Below are 17,701 nucleotides of genomic sequence, written 5' to 3' on the forward strand. Positions count from 1 at the left end.
GTCTATGGATGCTTCCCTGGGTTGCAGCTGGAAGGGCATCCTCTGTGTTAAACATATGCTGGATAAGTTGGCGGTTCATTCCGCTGTGGCAACCCCTGATTGATAAAGGGACTAAGCCAAAGGAAAATGAATGAATAATTTAAGTGTGTTAATTTAATTAAATTAGCACACCTAAATTATGTCAAAACACACTTTTATTTTCGATGCGATTTATTTGCCTAGCACTATTTAAATGAATTACTGTTTATTTATAATAAGCTTCGACTAGATGTCCCAGTAAGTGCATATTCATCCACTCTTTTTTTATCTAGAGGAAAGTTTACTGCATTTTCTACTTATTATATGGTTCCATATTATATTTCTTACCCAAATAAATTCCACTGGCTCATATTTTATATACAGCGCCTACAAAAAATCACCAAACCCCTTTGAAATAGTACTTTATTTGTCAAACAGCCTGAAATCAAAGCATAGGCTAACCCAAATTAATTTTTTAGCCTTTGAAATGTTTTTGTAGCCTTAGCCTTGTAGCTCCCCAGGTAGCAAAGAATTCTGGCATAGATTTGGCACAAAGCTGCCACAGCAGGCATTCTTCTGGCACTGGCATACAGCATGTGGGCCAAACATGGACCGGGTTTGGCAGAGGTGGCACCGTATTTAGGGTGGCAAACAAGATTTGGGCCAGATTTAAAATGTAGTACTTGGCCCAGATGTTACAAAAATGATTTGTGGGCCACGTAAGTTTGGCCTGTCTTGACCCACATTTGAAATACATTAAAATTATTGTTGAGTAAAGAAAAAAATCGACCAATCAGGCCGCTTTGAGAAAAAGCACGCCCATAGTGCACAGGTGTCAATTCCAGTTCCTGGAGGGCCACAGCTCTGCACAGTTTAGTTCCAACCCTGCTTCAACACCCTTACCTGTAGGTTTCAAACAAGCATGAAGGACTTAATTAGTTTGATCAGGTGTGTTTAATTGGGGTTAAAGCTAAACTGTGCAGAGATGCGGCCCTCCAGGAACTGGAATTGACATCTGTGCCATAGTGTGTCTAAAGCGCAATGCTTCATGTGTTTATAAATTTCATTGCAATCATGATACACCAACCTATCTGGCCCAGTTATGAGTTATTAACTTGGCTGAGACTTGACCCAGATATGGCCCATGCTTGTGTAATGGAGGCCAGCTAGTAAGTGCTGTGCAGGTAAACCTCACTCCACTGACCTCTAAAGGTGCTCTAGCAACAGACACTAGAGGACATGGTTTTTAGCCTCCTTGTTAGAGCAACTGACTCCCATGCATAAGGTCGCCGGTTCGATTCCAGCTCAGAGCAGGTTGGGTGGTGTAGGACCGGCTGGGTTACGTTGGTGCCGTAACCCAGATGGAAGTGAGGTTTATGGGGTTGAGTGTAACAGAGGCCAGCTAGTAAGTGCTGTGCAGGTAAACCTCACTCCTCTGACCTCTAAAGGTGCTCTAGCGACAGACACTAGAGGACATGGTCTTTAGCCTCCTTGTTAGAGCAACCGATTCTGGTTCGATACCAGTTCGGAGCGGGTTGGGTGGTGTAGGACCGGCGGGGTTACACTTGGCCCTTGTCTGGAAGCCAGACTTGGTCCAGTCATTCATTGCGGCATGTGAGCCAAGCAAAATCTGATTGTGTGGGCCAGAGCTGGGCTGGCCCACCTGAAAATTTTAGCCTTTAGTTATAATTCAGTCCAGATTTCTGTTTTTAAAGTCTATAAAATGATAATATTTTTATATTGTTATTTCAAGATGATCTGTTACTGGACTGAAGCAACTTGGTTTACTTGATGATCCACTCAGAATGCAGAAAACAGCTAAAATAGGTTAACAAATAAATTTTTGATAGATGTTATTTGTTCATCTCTAGTTAAAACTACAGAACTTTGATTAATCTGAACATTTAAATAATCTGAAAGGCAATTTAAAGCAAGATACAACTGTAACTAAAATATGTAACTAGTGTTGATATGTATATTATGATATATATTCTACTTTAATAATAATAATAATTGTAACGTAAACTTTTCAAACTAACCATGCAGTTGCCATTGACATATATAACCTTTTTCTTACATTATATTATTTTTTAGACAACTCAGTTCCAATGTTTTAACATAAAAAGAGTCAAGAAATTAATATTTTCAATATTATAATCATGGAATAATCCTAAATTATCCCCCCACAGTCTAAAGACATGCGATTTAGGTGAATTGAATTAGCTAAATTGGCCGTATGTATGAGTGTGAATGAGTGTGTATGGATGTTTCCCATTACTGGGTTGCAGCTGGAAGGGCATTAGCTGTGTAAAACATATGCTGAATAAGTTGGCTGTTCATTCCACTATGGCAACCCCTGATTAATAAAGGGACTAAGCCGAAGGAAAATGAATGAATGAATAATAACAATAATTTCAATGTTAAAATCATGGAACAATCCTAAATCAGATCAAATGAAAACATGTTATTCTGACCAATTGTAATTTTCTAAAATAAATTATTAAATTTACGATAATATATTGAAATGCAACACCTTCATAGTTGAAAATAGATATTATTTTTGAATAATTAATGTCATTAAGCTTTTATTTTGAAATGAAGCGGCTGACGGACATGTTGGAGGTTTCCGCAGAGATGTGTTGATGTGGCTGGATTCCAGAGTTTGCTGCTAAAGTTGAACTGTAAACAATATTCATGGATAACACCGGTAAAGAGAAGGAAGCCACGGCTCTCATGGCAGAAGCCGAGAAAAAAGTCAAATCCTCGCAGTCCTTCTTTGGCTCTCTGTTTGGGTAGGTTTTTATCACTTTTATAACTGAGTTCTGACAGGCCAGCCGGGCTAAACAGTCAGCTAGCATGCTAGTGAGTTAGCTGTCAAAAACGAACTTTATAAAAGTTATTAAAAGAGTGGAAAAACTCTAAACAACTTCTTGTTCCGCCATTTAAGGTTATTAATAAGTGAATTGTGAAACCACATTGCATGTTAAAGCATGTAAAGTTACTTTAATCTCGGGGTTTCCCCGCTGAGAATTCGTAATATAACAAAGTTTGTGGCGCAAAGTTTGACTGTTAGAAACGTAACAAATTGTCAGTATTATCAAGTATATAATTAAATCTGAATATACAAGTATATATATAGCGAATTGTCATATCTTGTCTTGTGACCTGACATAATGTTTCCATAAAACTGATTATGAAATAGGCGGCGAGACTGAAATGTGACTGAAGGCTTTGCTGGTTGTCAGCTGACTTTCACTTCAACCAGTTACAACATCACTGGACATATTTAAACAACACATTAACCCGAGAAAAGACGAACTAATAACAGCTGGAACATTTAATCAGCAATAAATTTTTGCAAAAAACTTGATTATTATCTATCATACATGATATAGATTACATTCCGTGTAATATAACGTTATAACCGTTTCTGTAGGTTTAATGAAGTACTTTTTAAATACACATAAATAAGAACACTTTAATAGAATACAATACTCCAATATACTCATTAAATGTAAATATGATGTATTACTGATGCTTTAAAGTTTAAGTTTACTATACAAATCTCTAAACTATACCCCTATAGTAGAAAACTGCCGTGATGCATTAAATGACACCTATTTTACCTCTTTTACAAGATGTAAGATTAGACTTTGGTGTCTCCAGAATGTGTTTGTAAAGTTTCATCTCAATATACCCATCAGATTATTTATTGTATAATGTAGAATCTGCCCATTTTAGTGTCTTGAGGACTATGTCGCTGTTTGTAGCCTGTGGCTTTAAATTATAGTGAGTTGCTTCTTCCCGCCCACCGCTCCGACATGCGTGTCTGCTTCTCATGTGTTACGTCTGATAAACAGCCGTCAGTGATAGAGACAGACTTAGGCCCAGTTTACACTGCCAGTTAAATGTGACCCAATTTTTTGCTCATATGTGACACAGATCAGATCTGTTCTATGACTGTGTAAACACACACAAAAAAAACACATGCATTAGGATATTCAGAGATTGGTTTCAGGCCTCCTTCATAAGTGGAAATGAATCAAATATAAATCGGATATGTGACAATGCGACTGTCGTGTAAACAGACTGTTTTGTATGTCATTAAACTTGCGACATTGTGCCATTTCTCCGCAGTTTAATGATGTAGAAGGAAGAGCGTGTGTGGAGACGCCGACACTGTAAACAACAACAACAACAACAGAGCAAACATGGAGGAGGAAAGTGGTCAGTCGCCACAATTTGCTCCCACCAGACCTGAGATTTCTCTTGTACCCACGAATCCCTCTAAATAATGGAGGACGCCATAGATAAACAATAGGAGCAAGCTGCGATGACGACCCTTTCCCTCCTCCTACGCCTCTAAACTATTTTAAAGTTGGGTGAACTTCGAGCTAAAAGTGGCTAGTGTGGCGCAGATGCTAGAACCCTCCTTTATGCATGCACAACGTCGTAAATTGTATGCCAAGTGTAGACACATGAATCAGATATGGGTCGCAATTAAAAGAATGTGTAAACGGACAGGCAAAAATTCTGATATAGACCTTTTTCTTGGTTGATGCATGGAGTGCGCCATAGCGACCAGCATCTTCTGGTAGAATGGTTAGAACTTCTGTTTACAGCGTTTACAACCGGTAATTTGCGGTCATAAAATGGGGTTTAATAGTGTTTTGAGTGGATTATGGAGTGTTTTTGTGACACACAATTTTGAAAGATGTGTGTTAAAGCCGTTATAATCTGTCAGGTGGGGTTTAAGCGCAGGAGAAATACTCCTAGTTCGTGTGTCTGCTGTCAGAAATACAGTGTGTGTGTTCCCGACCTGTTAGTTTAGCGGCTCTTCAATGCGCACACACGCACGCACGCACACACACACACACACACAGGCAATACTTCACTGCATTATAGAGCAAACCAGATTACTGGCATGAAACTTAACTGTTATGCAAGTCATGGAATTTACAAAAATGACCAATAAAAGTCCGTTACTGATACTCTGCTAGCTGATTTGCAATAGTTGATTCTAATCTGGAGCCGTTTATGTTTCGTTGAGTTAGTTTGTGTTGTGTAGTATTTACCACAGTTTGTGTTTTTCTGTCATTTCAAAATGTCACTTTATTTTCACTTTGTGACACTTTTTCAATCGATGTGTCAGTGGGACAGTACAGGCTACATGTGTGTGTCAAACATTTTGGTGAATTACATGTGTTTGGGTTGGTTATATATTTGAAAGAAAGAGAAAATGATCACTTTAGCGATGGTGATGCTTCATTTAAATGGCACAGGATGCCGTCTGACATGGAGGGGAAAATGCCTCGCAGCAGTTGTTTTTTCATCCTATTAGATCGCATTTTTTTAAATAACCAGTCCAGGGGGTGGCGCTAATCGACAGCAGTATTAGTTCAAACACGTTAAAAGTGAATAAAATCGATTAAAACTATCATTTCAAAACTGTGTAAATGTGACTGTTTATACGCATCAACTGCCGACCGGAAGTTCTTAACATTCTCCTTGCGCATACACGCAAAGCATAATGGGTAATTTTGCGTTCTAAGAAAAAGGTCTATAGGCAACAAATCGAAATTGGGCATCAAGACCTGACAGTGTAAACGGGCCTTAGATGAAGCTGAAATAAGGTCATGAGTAGGGCCAGACGGAATCTGTGGACGTTTTTTGCCATTTCTGCTGAGAATTTTGGTAAAAGTCTGCGGATTTCTGCAGATTTATTTTGGGAGTATCATAACTAAAACCTTAACTTGTGAAATAAGAAATATTATCTTTTTAACTTTTTAAATTTCAATGTTTAAAATGCAAATCCAGTTAGATTCACTTTATTTGGTAAACAAAGCAAGTCTCTCATATAATATCTCGACTAAAAGACAGAAAATATTACTGTACAAACTTCATTGTATATAAATCAGCTGAACATTTTCATATTAGTCAATAATATAACTGTAATTAATTTGAAAAGTTAAAAATATATATATTTATACACATTTACTCAAGTAAATAAACAGAATTAATGATGGGCTAGAAATCTGCAGAAAATCTGCACGCGCAGACCCCTTGTGGGCCTAGACATGAGTCAAAAATACCATGTAAGTTTATTTGATGTATTTGTGGTTGAGTCTATTCAAGCCTTTCTGAAATGATGAGTCTCACACAAATGTCATTTGCAGCACACACACACACACAAATTTGTGCGTTTACTGACACCATGCGGTTGTAGTGATTAGAGCGGTAAAGAACTACACAGCGATTTTTACGGTGTTTATTACAAACTTGCTCTTTTTTAAAAACATTTTAAACTTATAAAATTACTTATTGAGATGCAGATGATCACAGAGAGTTAGAACATATGTTTTAATCTCAGTTTCTTTGCGAAAAAGGTTCTGTGGACATGTAAATACATGTTAATATAGAGACATGGCACCTGTCGATCAATTCGGTGGGTGGGGAAAACTGCACTCCTACGTCACGTTGCGGTGGGCTGCAAAATCACTGAGATTTGCATGCTGTTTTATCGTCAGGAAATTTAAAAAAAGATACTTGCTTGGCTTAGTTCACTCCACTATGACCAGGGTGTTCTCAGGGTCTTAAAAAGTATTAAAAGTTGATAAATCAATGTAGAGAAATTTAAGGCCCTTAAAAAGTATTAAAATGTCTTCAATGCTATTTTGCAAGTATAAAATTTTATATCATTTTTGATTATGTAATGTATGGTTGTTTGCTAAAGTTTGCCTGAATTAAATCTGTGAATATCAGGATGCTGTGTAGCTTATGAAATCAATGATATCCTACTAGATTTGACATCATGCTGCTTTGTTTATTGCAGTAATCAAGGCAACACCATTATTTCTGCAGTTCTATAGGTGCCAACCTGCTGAATCAGCTAGATTTAATAGATTTGTATTCAGTATATGAATAATGTTTTAGTTTTAGATTAGTTTCTTACATTAATATTTAGTAAATGTACTGTAAATTAAAATCTCGCCATTGTTTCCAGTTGAAATCTAAAGGGGTTTTAAGGTGTTAAAATGTATGGAAAGAATCATAAGTGCCTTTTAATAACAATTACAGTTAGACAATAAAACATATTTCATTATCTTATGTAACTTGCTGGGCTGTTTTGAGCATCTGTTTCACCATCATCAAATTTATTTATTGATCAGTTGATTGATTGAAGTGTATGCAAGATAAAATATTTAATGGCCTGACTTTGAATTTAAGACGCTGTGATTTGAGGCATTTGTAAGACCATTAAATGTTTTTTATTTGGTTAAAAATGATCATTCAGAAATATATTATATTTTTCCAGGGGCTCTTCAAAGATGGAGGACGCATGTGATCTGTATGGAAGGGCTGCAAACATGTTCAAGATGGCCAAGAACTGGAGTGGTAAAGATATACCTTTAGCTATAAAGCTTTAGTCCGTAATGTTTATTTATGCATATTTAGGTTAAAAATGTCCCAACATTGTTTATTTTTTTGAGCAAGTATATGCATAAAATAACCCAGTATTCTCAACTATGTCTTTACCTTAGCCCTGTTTTCAACAGTAAACTTAATGTTTTATATTCAGATAGGGACTGGTAGGTTTTCACAGGAAACATTTGACTTTCTCTGTTTGTCTTAGCATTATTACTTGGCATTATTAGCCATCAACATATTACTTGTCAGAGGCCATTACATGTGAGAACTACAAATTGGGGGATCATTTTATCACAAAAGCTGGAATGAATGACAGTGTAAGAGAGGACTAGTCCTAATGAATTTCACTAGTGTTTTGGGTTAAAAGAACAATGTATTTAAGCAAAACTTGAATGATATGACAATTAGAGACTTCATAATTTCAATCTAAATGTAGACTAGAATATAATAGAAGGGATTTTCATTGTCATTGTTTTGAAACAACAAAAGTCTGTTTTGCAGCTCAGATTTTGGCACAATAGAGAAACATGAATATGCAAATAGAATAAAAATAGGAAGAGAGTAATATAATGGAATGTAACAATGGTTAGTGGAAGATATTGTAGTGCAAATTAAACAATACCTACAGTGCTAAATACTATATATATATATATATATATATATATATATATATATATATATATATATATATATATATATATATATATATATATATATATATATATATATATATATATATATATATATATATATATATATATATATATATATATATACACACACACACATATATACATGTACATATATATATATATGTACATGTACATATATATATACATATATATATATATATATATATATATATATATATATATATATATATATATATATATATATATATATATATATATATATATATATATATATTACTTGTGTATCTTAGACCAGTGTTTCTCAACCATGTTCCTGGAGGAACACCAACACTGCATCTTTTGGTGGGCCCTTTGTCTGTCACACCCATTACAGGTCATTCAGTCTCTGCTAATGAGCTACTGATCTGAATCAGGTTTGTTTAGTTAAGGAGACATGGAAAATGTCCAGAGCTGGTGGTCCTTCAGGAACGTTGTTCAGAAAGACTGTACTATAGGAATAGATTGGGGTATATAAATGATAAACTGTTAAACATATGAGATGCATGTAGAGACAATGTATAATGCAAATATGCAGTGTGTGTGTGTGTGTGTATGTTATTGCAATTGCAGATCTGAGTCATAGATACTTAATTTGTTCATACTAGAGTCGTGCATTGCTGGTGTTGTTGAGACTAGCAATTTCAGAACAAAGTATAACAATAATAGGTTGCACATTTTGATATGATATGATCTAATTGGCGATTATTAGATTTAATCATAGGTATGGAGCACAATTTTTTATAATCCTTTATTTGGTGTCATTTTTACACACGTTTCTTGTCCTAATTAGTGTAATTACAAGTAATTATGCATAATTACATGCAACTAAACCTAGCCAGCATTTTAACCCTAACCCTCAGCTGGTCAGAATAAAATGATTGCTTTGGTCAAACTGTCAAAACGTAGAATCTTGAAGTTCAGTATCGACACCAGTGCTGTGATTGACAACCTCATATGCACAGCAGGGTGGCTCAGTGGTTAGCACTGTTGCCTCGCAGCAAGAAGGTTTCTGGTTGAATTGGGTAAACTAAGTTGGCCATATTGTGAGTGTGTGTGAATGTGAGTGTATGGGTGTTTCCCAGTGCTGGGGTGTGGCTGGAAGTGCATCCTCGGTGTAAAAACATATGCTGGAATAATTGGAGGTTCATTCCACTGTGGCAATCTCTATTAAATCAAAGACTAAGCCGAAGGAAAATGAATGAATGTACGCAGCAAAACACATTCATCTTCGCCAGTGCTCAACCCATGTAACCAATATAGTTCTGCAAAACTCTGCAGGTGCACATTTAAAACATAGATGGCGATAAAGAGACATAAACTTACAGACTACACTGAAACAAAACTAAACATTGTATTGATTTGACTTAATTTAAAAGTGTAAACGGATCAAAACATATTTAATTTGTGAACATATTAACGTCTGTACTAATATTTGTGTTCTGTTGTGTGAATGTGTTTGTCAGCTGCAGGAAACGCTTTTTCTCAGGCGGCTCTTCTACACCTGCAGATGCAGAGTAAACATGATGCAGCCACAAACTTCATTGATGCCGGCAATGCCTTTAAAAAGTCAGACCCCCAAGGTATTTTATTCCAGATTTCACATTTATTGTTTTACACTTCTAAACATCCAGCTGCTAGCAACTAGGATTCATTTTCAGTCAATAAGCATCCATGCACAGTCATTTGTATGTTACATCTGCATACAAATGTTGTCACAAAGAAATAATGATTCATAAATGACTTTATATAATGAAAATCTTCCTAAATGTGTGAAAAGTGCATTAACAGAAACCACAAGTACAAATAAATCATATAATCTGTCTGACTTTATAAATATGTTAGTGATGTTAAATATGTCATCTGGATTAAATATTCAGATAGATCCACTTAAAGGGATAGTTCACCCAAAAATGAACATCTCCTCATATTTAAATGGTTTTAACGTTTAGTGAGTTTCTTATGTTGAACACGAAACAAGATATTCTGAAAAAACAAGCCACTATCCATAGTAGGAACAAAAGTACTATGGAAGTCAATGACCGCTGTTTTCCAGCCTTCTTCAGTAATGTCTGCCTTTGTGTTCAGACTCAAAGAGATTTGGAGGGTTGAGTAAATCATGGTTGAATTACGTATTTGGGATGAGCTATCCTTTTAATTTATGAGATTTGAAATGTATCCATGTATTTTAAAACTTATTTTTTATCATCATTACTCCATGTTATCTACAGAAAATATTATAATATCCTAATAATTATTAACAGGGTGACCACGGGACATTAAAAGTCTTAAATTTGCTGAAATATTGTGTTAAAAATGATTTTTAATAATTTTAATGATTTTTAATAATTACTCAATTTTCCTATGTCCAAGTAAAAACTACTCATTTGGGCTGACACCCAATCACCAATAATCCATCTCAACTTTAAAATATATATATATTTAAGTTTTTTATTGCAAAGACATACAATTCACAACAGCTGTTAGCAGGGCTGGAGTGGGACTCCTTTTTTAGCCATGGGGTTTCAAGCCTTAGACCGGCCCACGGACTATAATAAAAATAATGTCATTTCCAATTCAGTTTCAAATGACACTATCACGTCTTTTTCAAGGAAACAGCTGCTTTAGAACTTCAAATGTTTTTCATAAATATGAGAACATTAAAGGCTAGCTAAATCTCCAGCACTATTCTTCAAAACATCACAATGTCCTTTCCTATATCTGAGTATATATTCTGTGCTAAATTCTTTATGGATATCCAGTCCTTTGTAACAGTTATCGCACAAAAAATAAAATATTTACACCTACATAAGTAACCCAAACAGTATTATATGTCTTAACAAAATATATATAAGTTATTCAGGTAAGGTTCGAACACGGGTCGGCTGTGTCGTAATGCAACGTGCTGACCACAATGGGGCTGTTATATGGTGTGTCTGGAATAAAAAACAAGTATTGTACTGTCACTATTTATTCTCCCCTTTTTGGATTTCTGATCAAGTTATGTCAGATTTATTAATGTAGTGAATAATCAAATTTTTATTGAGCAGGTGTAATATTCATTAATATTAATTATTCTAATTCTTATTTTCACCAAGGTGCTGCTGTTTGGGGTCGAATGACCTGCAGGCTGCATTTTGCTCACGGGGCTGCGAGAAAATAAAAAGAGCAGGGCTGCGGCAAAATAATGAATAAAAAGAGTGAGGCTATGGTCAAATATATAAATAAAGTGCGACAACTGAAAGTGCAAGCAGCTAGGGACACTGACCCTCGCGGCCAAAAAATGGACCGGCCCACCGGTGATTCTCCCGGTCCTCCCAATTAGCCAATCCGGGCCTGGCTGTTAGACATTTTACAGCAAATTCTCCAAATGAATTTCCCTAATCATGGAAAATATCTTAAAATTGTATTCATAAATGACTTTAAAGGTCTTAAAAAGTCTTGAAGAAACCTGCAGAAGCCCTGTATTAATAGTGGTTCATATTATTAACAGTGTTGAGAGGTTTTCTTTCAGGTTTTATTGCTTAACAAAAACATTGTATACATCAGTAGTTTGAGCACAATTAATAAAAATAAATTCATGGACATTAGAATAAAAAATAGTGTGTGTGTGTGTATGCGTTATTCTGTTTTTCTTTTTCAAAGCAAAGCCTGATTTTGATTAAAAAGTATTTTAAATGACTATATATATGCAGTTTATTAAGAGTTGTCTGTCATTCTCTCCACAGAGGCCATAAACTGCTTGAACAGGGCCATTGAGATCTATACAGACATGGTAAGACTATTTCTGAAATCTGTGTTTGTAGACAGTGGATTAAATACTAGCAGAGCTGCTTATGTGCTTCAAAATAATTTAAACTCCTTTCATTTGTAAAAGACGAAAATTGTTCAATATATACATGGCTGCAAGTTATTTGATGCACCACTAGGGGGCATAGTAACATCATTCATGTGTTTTAGTGCACACTAAACCAGAGGTGCCCACACTTTTTTTTTTATGAAGGGCCAAAAACCAAACTTGGCTGTAGGCCGAATGTAAATATAGCAAATGGTATTACATTAAAGTTGAGTAATTTTCTCATTTATTTTCCTAATATAAAAAAAAAAATAGAAAACATTGCTTTATATGAACTAATGCAGTATAATTAAAAAATAATATATACACTTTATAATGAACTTCATTCATTCATTTTCTTTTCGGCTTAGTCCCTTTATTAATCCGGGGTCACCACAGCGGAATGAACCGCCAACTTATCCAGCACATGTTTAACGCAGCGGATGACCTTCCAGCTGCAACCCATTTCTGGGAAACATCCATACACACTCATTCACACTCATACACTGCGGAAAATTTAGCCTACCCAATTCACCAGTACCGCATGTCTTTGGACTGTGGGGGAAACCGGAGCACCCGGAGGAAACCCACGCGAACACAGGGAGAACATGCAAACTCCACACTAAAATGCTCACTAGGGGTGGGCGGTACACCGGTGTCATAGTCATCACCGGTGTGACATTGCGCCACGACATGGATTTTCTAATACCGTCAATACCGTAATAAATCAATTATGCGCCTTGAACGGCTGCATTTACATCAATAATAGCTAATTCTAAATAATAAGGCATTCAATTTTCTTCAAACGTTCAATTGTGGTCTGAATACATGTCCTTATACTACAGGGCTCGAAATTGCAACCATTTTGGTTGCATGAGCCCCCGAAATGTAATCTATGCGCCCTCATAATATATTTGGGAGCATTTGTGTGTCTGAATATAATGGTTGTAGTGCAATCTGATTTGATTTTCTCTATAAACTTGCTGAATCGCTCTACCCTGCTGCTGTATTGGTTCATATTAGCTGTCAATCACTCAACGCTTCCCGCTGTCAGATAACAGGGAGCTTTTGTTACTGCAGGAAATGCAAACGGCTGAAGAGTGAAAAGTGCACAGGTTTGCAAACCTCACCTAAAGTTATAATAATAATAATGGCGCAGATGACAGCGATCATGACATGAGGTAAATGTTGATCCGCCAGCTGAGATCAATCGAGTGTTTTCGGAGAAGGTGCCCGAATCTTGATGCGTTGCATTCACCGCGTGTTCAGCGCAAATGTCCGCTAAATATAAAATCTAACACTGTACACACCATCGCCAAAGAAACTCACCTTTACTAAGTTTACACTGAAACTACGGCTCATAACAAAGAGCGGAATTGCGCTGGTGGTCATCGCGAGAATCCTGCTCTGTCTGCTCATAAATTGGTGCGGCTGACTCGCCTGCTTTATTCCACCAACACAGAGAAATGAAGATCAGCTCATAACGAGACTGAGCATTTACAATGACCCAAACCAAAACTTTTAAAGAGTGATAGAAGTGAGACTTTCTTTTGTCCGTTCTTCCTTGAGATGTATATTATTTTGCTATTGAAAGTAATACCATGATATTATACCGTCACCGTTCAAAAGATGAAAAATACTGTGATATTAATTTTAGGTCATATCGCCCACCCCTAATGCCCACTGACCCAGCCGAGGCTCGAACCAGCGACCTTCTTGCTGTGAGGAGACAGCACTACCTACTGCGCCACTGCGTCACCCTTTATAATGAACTTATAACAGTAAAAACAAAAACAATCACATTTATTACACAAAGGAGTTCAGTGCCGAATACACAAGTCAAGCTATTTTGGGCATTGTCCTCTATTTGTGGAGAGACCGTATTTACATTTTTGAAAATCTGATTCATTTACAACATTTAATTAAAATGTTTAATTTGAGATTTCTTTTTTTGTAGCTCAACAGTAATACAAACAAACAAAAAAGGTTACATTTATTTTAAAATGGTGATCTCTGTGACGTTCTCCCCAAAGCTCCCGATCATTCTCCTTCTCTTCTCAGATGGGATGGTGTGCCAATTCAAAGGTTACCATAGGCCAACTTTGTCCCACTGGCCCTAGTTTGAACATCTATGCACTAAACTATCTGTATTAACTATAGGCTTCTAGAAAATTACAGTTGATAGTGGTTGATGGAAAGCTTTAATTTGTGGTAATCCAAAGATAGCATACAGGGAAATATCAACATTTTATAAATAATTATGAAATAGTTATTAATCGTCATAATGCATTCAATATCTACATGCTATTTTCATGTTCTGGGGCACTTTGACCCAATGATTCATTATTTACATTTATTTATCAAAACCATATTGTATATGGTCAGCAACTTATCAATGTTTTTTTTTTTTTATGATCCATGTTTTGTCCATGTTTTTGCTGCATTTACTGCATTATTTTTATTATTAATACAAATTGAGAAACAATTTGTCTAATAAAGTGTATAGTATTACCTTGTTTAAGTAAGAGTAGTTAATTTTTTTTAAATAAACGTGTGATTGATCAAACAGTGTACATTTATAAAACTTACTTGTTTAAAAAAACAACATGACTATAGCTCTGAAATGTTTTTAAACCAAGTTTGTTCATTTTACTAGCAAATATGTTCGTTTTCAGATGAAAGAAGTGATCGGTGGTTAGTACAGAGGTAAACATTTATGTTCAGAAATAATGCAGTCCTAATTTTATAAAGTTTTTTTGGACAGTGATCTAATGGTGAACCTGATTTCACCAAGTAGGGCATGTTCCTGGATTAACATCTATGTTGTTGATCCTGGAACAACATTCCAATCAGCCAATCAGAATTAAGCGATACGTTTACAGTTTATGTTAAGTTTAGGCTTACGGTTCGGGTTATGCACTTTTACATGATTGTTATCCATCTATTATTTTGGGAATCATTTAGTTATGGTTGGGTTTAGGGTTAGGGAATAGGTTTGGATTACATTTTCCTACAAAAATCTGTTCAAGGATTAACATAGATGTTAATCCAGGATCCCATCGTACTTGGCAAAATCAGTATTTTTGCTCCGTTTAGGATCAAGAAAATAACTTTTATAGTTATAGCTTTAATAAAAAGGGAACAGTTTTTTAAAAGGAAGTGATTTTTAAAGGTCTTAATTTACCATATCAGTCCTGTATAGACTTTTTATACATCTCTTCTAGATCAAAACTGAAAATGTCAAATTCTCCAAACATTACTTTGTGAAAAATATTGTATGTCAAGTCCAAAAAAACTGTAATGATTTGCAGTTAATAACAACAAGTAGCTGCTTATTAACGTAAAAAAAGACATTGCCTTTGTGCATTTGTTTGCACTATCAATATAATCTGTTACTTTAAAAAGTTGTTCATTGGAGGAATTTACCGACGAACTAGATAGAAATTTAAGATAAGGAAAGCCAAATAATTTCCTTTAGGTGAAATATCAGTGGTTTTTATCTCACCTGTTTGTTCTGGCCTTGGTGGAATGAAATCAATCCTGTAGAGGATCCTCTAAAACACTGTACTTTCTTTGTTTTGTGTTTCACAACTTTCAGGGCCGATTTACAATCGCAGCGAAACACCACGTCACCATTGCTGAAGTTTATGAGACTGAACTGGTCGACATTGACAAGGTCAGACTTAGCCACATTGATTGTTTTCTCTTTATAAACCAAGCGATTATTAATCAGATGAATCTTTTTTAATGCCTTAACTGTCACCCCACATTTTGAGTTCATCCGCATTGTATATTAGTCAAAATAAGCAAATTCAGTTCAGTTTTGATTAAAAATGCACTGATAAATGTCCCAGCTGTGGAAGAGTGACTGTTAAAAGGTTAATCAAGATACAATAATCACGTTTTTTCACTGTATTCTGTCTCTTTATGATCTTTTCCTAGGCCATTGCTCACTACGAACAGGCGGCAGACTATTATAAAGGCGAGGAGTCCACAAGGTATGGCGTATTTGAAGTTATTTTTACTCCTATTGCACAAGACTTATCAACTCTAAATGATTACTCAGAGGAAACCAGTAGAAAATTGGTTACCTATAAACACAAATTAGCGAATGGTTTGAATTGCGTTATCGGGATTTTACAGGTTTTGGCCCATCTCACATTTAACGGACCATTATTTAGAGACAAGGCCTTTTACGCAGTTCATGACATGAGTCACTATTATTGGCTATCACGTGATCTCTGGGGTTTTTTCTGTTAATGTAACTGAGTCATGCTCTAGAAATGTCACATTGTTGCTAATTTGTTTGCTGTGTCTCTCATGCTAAAGTTCAGCCAACAAGTGTCTTCTTAAAGTTGCCACCTATGCAGCTCAACTGGAACAGTACCCTAAAGCCATCGAGATCTATGAACAGGTAAAAAAAAACAAAACACAGACTGGTTTCATTACAATTGATCCTTTATTAAAAGCATATATATGGGTTATCAGTGTTTAAAGAGAAATATTTCCGTATGCAAATTTAGTGTCAGTGTGTAGCTAACATTGATTTCTGATATGAAAATGAGGATATTCGGTACCAACATATACAGTAGCATTTAACATGTCATGTTTTTTGTTGGGAATAATATTTCTAAAGGAGCTGTTGACATGGAATTGAACCAGATTTTGGTAAAAACACAAACAATACAAACATAAAAATAAAACAAAACAAAATGGATCTGAAAAATGAATCATGTGTAATAACAATGTAATGACACAAAGAGAAACTGCTGAAATGTATTTAATACTTTAAATAAAAGGCTTTTTGGTGTTGGCAGCTTAAAGACACCTTACAAGTCACATGCATTGCTCAGGTGTGAGTTTTTCACAGACTTCAAGAAAGCTTGATGGTTTTGTGTCTATCAAATCTGATCTTTACTTTGGATTCTCTATTGGCTTCAAGTCAGGTGATTGGCTGGGCCATTCTACAGCTTGATTTTCTTTCTCTGAAAGCATATGAGATTTTTCTTGGCTGTGTTTTTGATCATTGTCTTACTGAAATGTCCACCCTGGTTTCATCTTCATCATCCTGCTAATGTAGATGTTGGACTGAAGCAGCTTATATTCATTTACAATGAGGAAGAGCAGAGGGTTGCTGAAGAACTACTAAGAGATTTCAGCTGCTGTCTGGGCTTTCTTTGCCTTTCTACACCTCCCTTTCTTCATGTGTTCAATACTTTTTTACTGCAGCATTTCATTGTATTACACATAACTTAATTCGTAAACTAATTAATATTGTATTCTTTGTATAAATAGATTTTTTTGGTTGTTACCAACATCTGGTGAACATTTCAAGTCGAAAGCGCCTTTAGAAATATGTTTTTCTGAGAAAAATGGTGACATGTTGAAAACTTATTATCCCCACGTTCAGTAGATTTCACTTTAGTCCTGTTATCACTTCAAATATTGCGTCAGGTTTCATTATCTAACAAATAGATGAGACAAAATGTTTTATTCCTAACTTTACTCCGAACTCTTTGTCTCAAATGTGTTTTTGAAAATGAATATAAACACCATAATGTCAATGTTGTAGCTGTAAATTATCTGTAGAACATTTTTTACAGATCAAATTTTTTTTATGTTAAAACACTTATAAAGATGTATTTCTGGACCCAATAAAGAATAAAACACACACACACACACACACACACGCACACACACACACACACACACACATATATATATATATATA

At 35.4% G+C, this 17,701-nt stretch overlaps 1 protein-coding gene across 1 annotated transcript in view; it reads left to right on the top strand.

Annotated features, from left to right (window-relative positions):
• The first annotated feature begins 2,632 nt into the window (after positions 1 to 2,632).
• napab (N-ethylmaleimide-sensitive factor attachment protein, alpha b) overlaps positions 2,633 to 17,701 on the top strand; it is a 32,038-nt gene continuing 16,969 nt past the window's right edge. The window contains exons 1-7 of the mRNA XM_056478377.1: positions 2,633 to 2,810; positions 7,334 to 7,413; positions 9,602 to 9,718; positions 11,864 to 11,910; positions 15,569 to 15,646; positions 15,913 to 15,968; positions 16,300 to 16,384. Of these exons, the coding sequence (XP_056334352.1) occupies positions 2,713 to 2,810; positions 7,334 to 7,413; positions 9,602 to 9,718; positions 11,864 to 11,910; positions 15,569 to 15,646; positions 15,913 to 15,968; positions 16,300 to 16,384 (561 nt within the window). The 5' untranslated portion in view covers positions 2,633 to 2,712. The remainder of the gene's footprint in view (positions 2,811 to 7,333; positions 7,414 to 9,601; positions 9,719 to 11,863; positions 11,911 to 15,568; positions 15,647 to 15,912; positions 15,969 to 16,299; positions 16,385 to 17,701) is intronic.

The sequence above is a fragment of the Danio aesculapii genome, chromosome 18 (genome assembly GCF_903798145.1).
Source record: "Danio aesculapii chromosome 18, fDanAes4.1, whole genome shotgun sequence".
Lineage (NCBI taxonomy): Eukaryota > Metazoa > Chordata > Actinopteri > Cypriniformes > Danionidae > Danio > Danio aesculapii.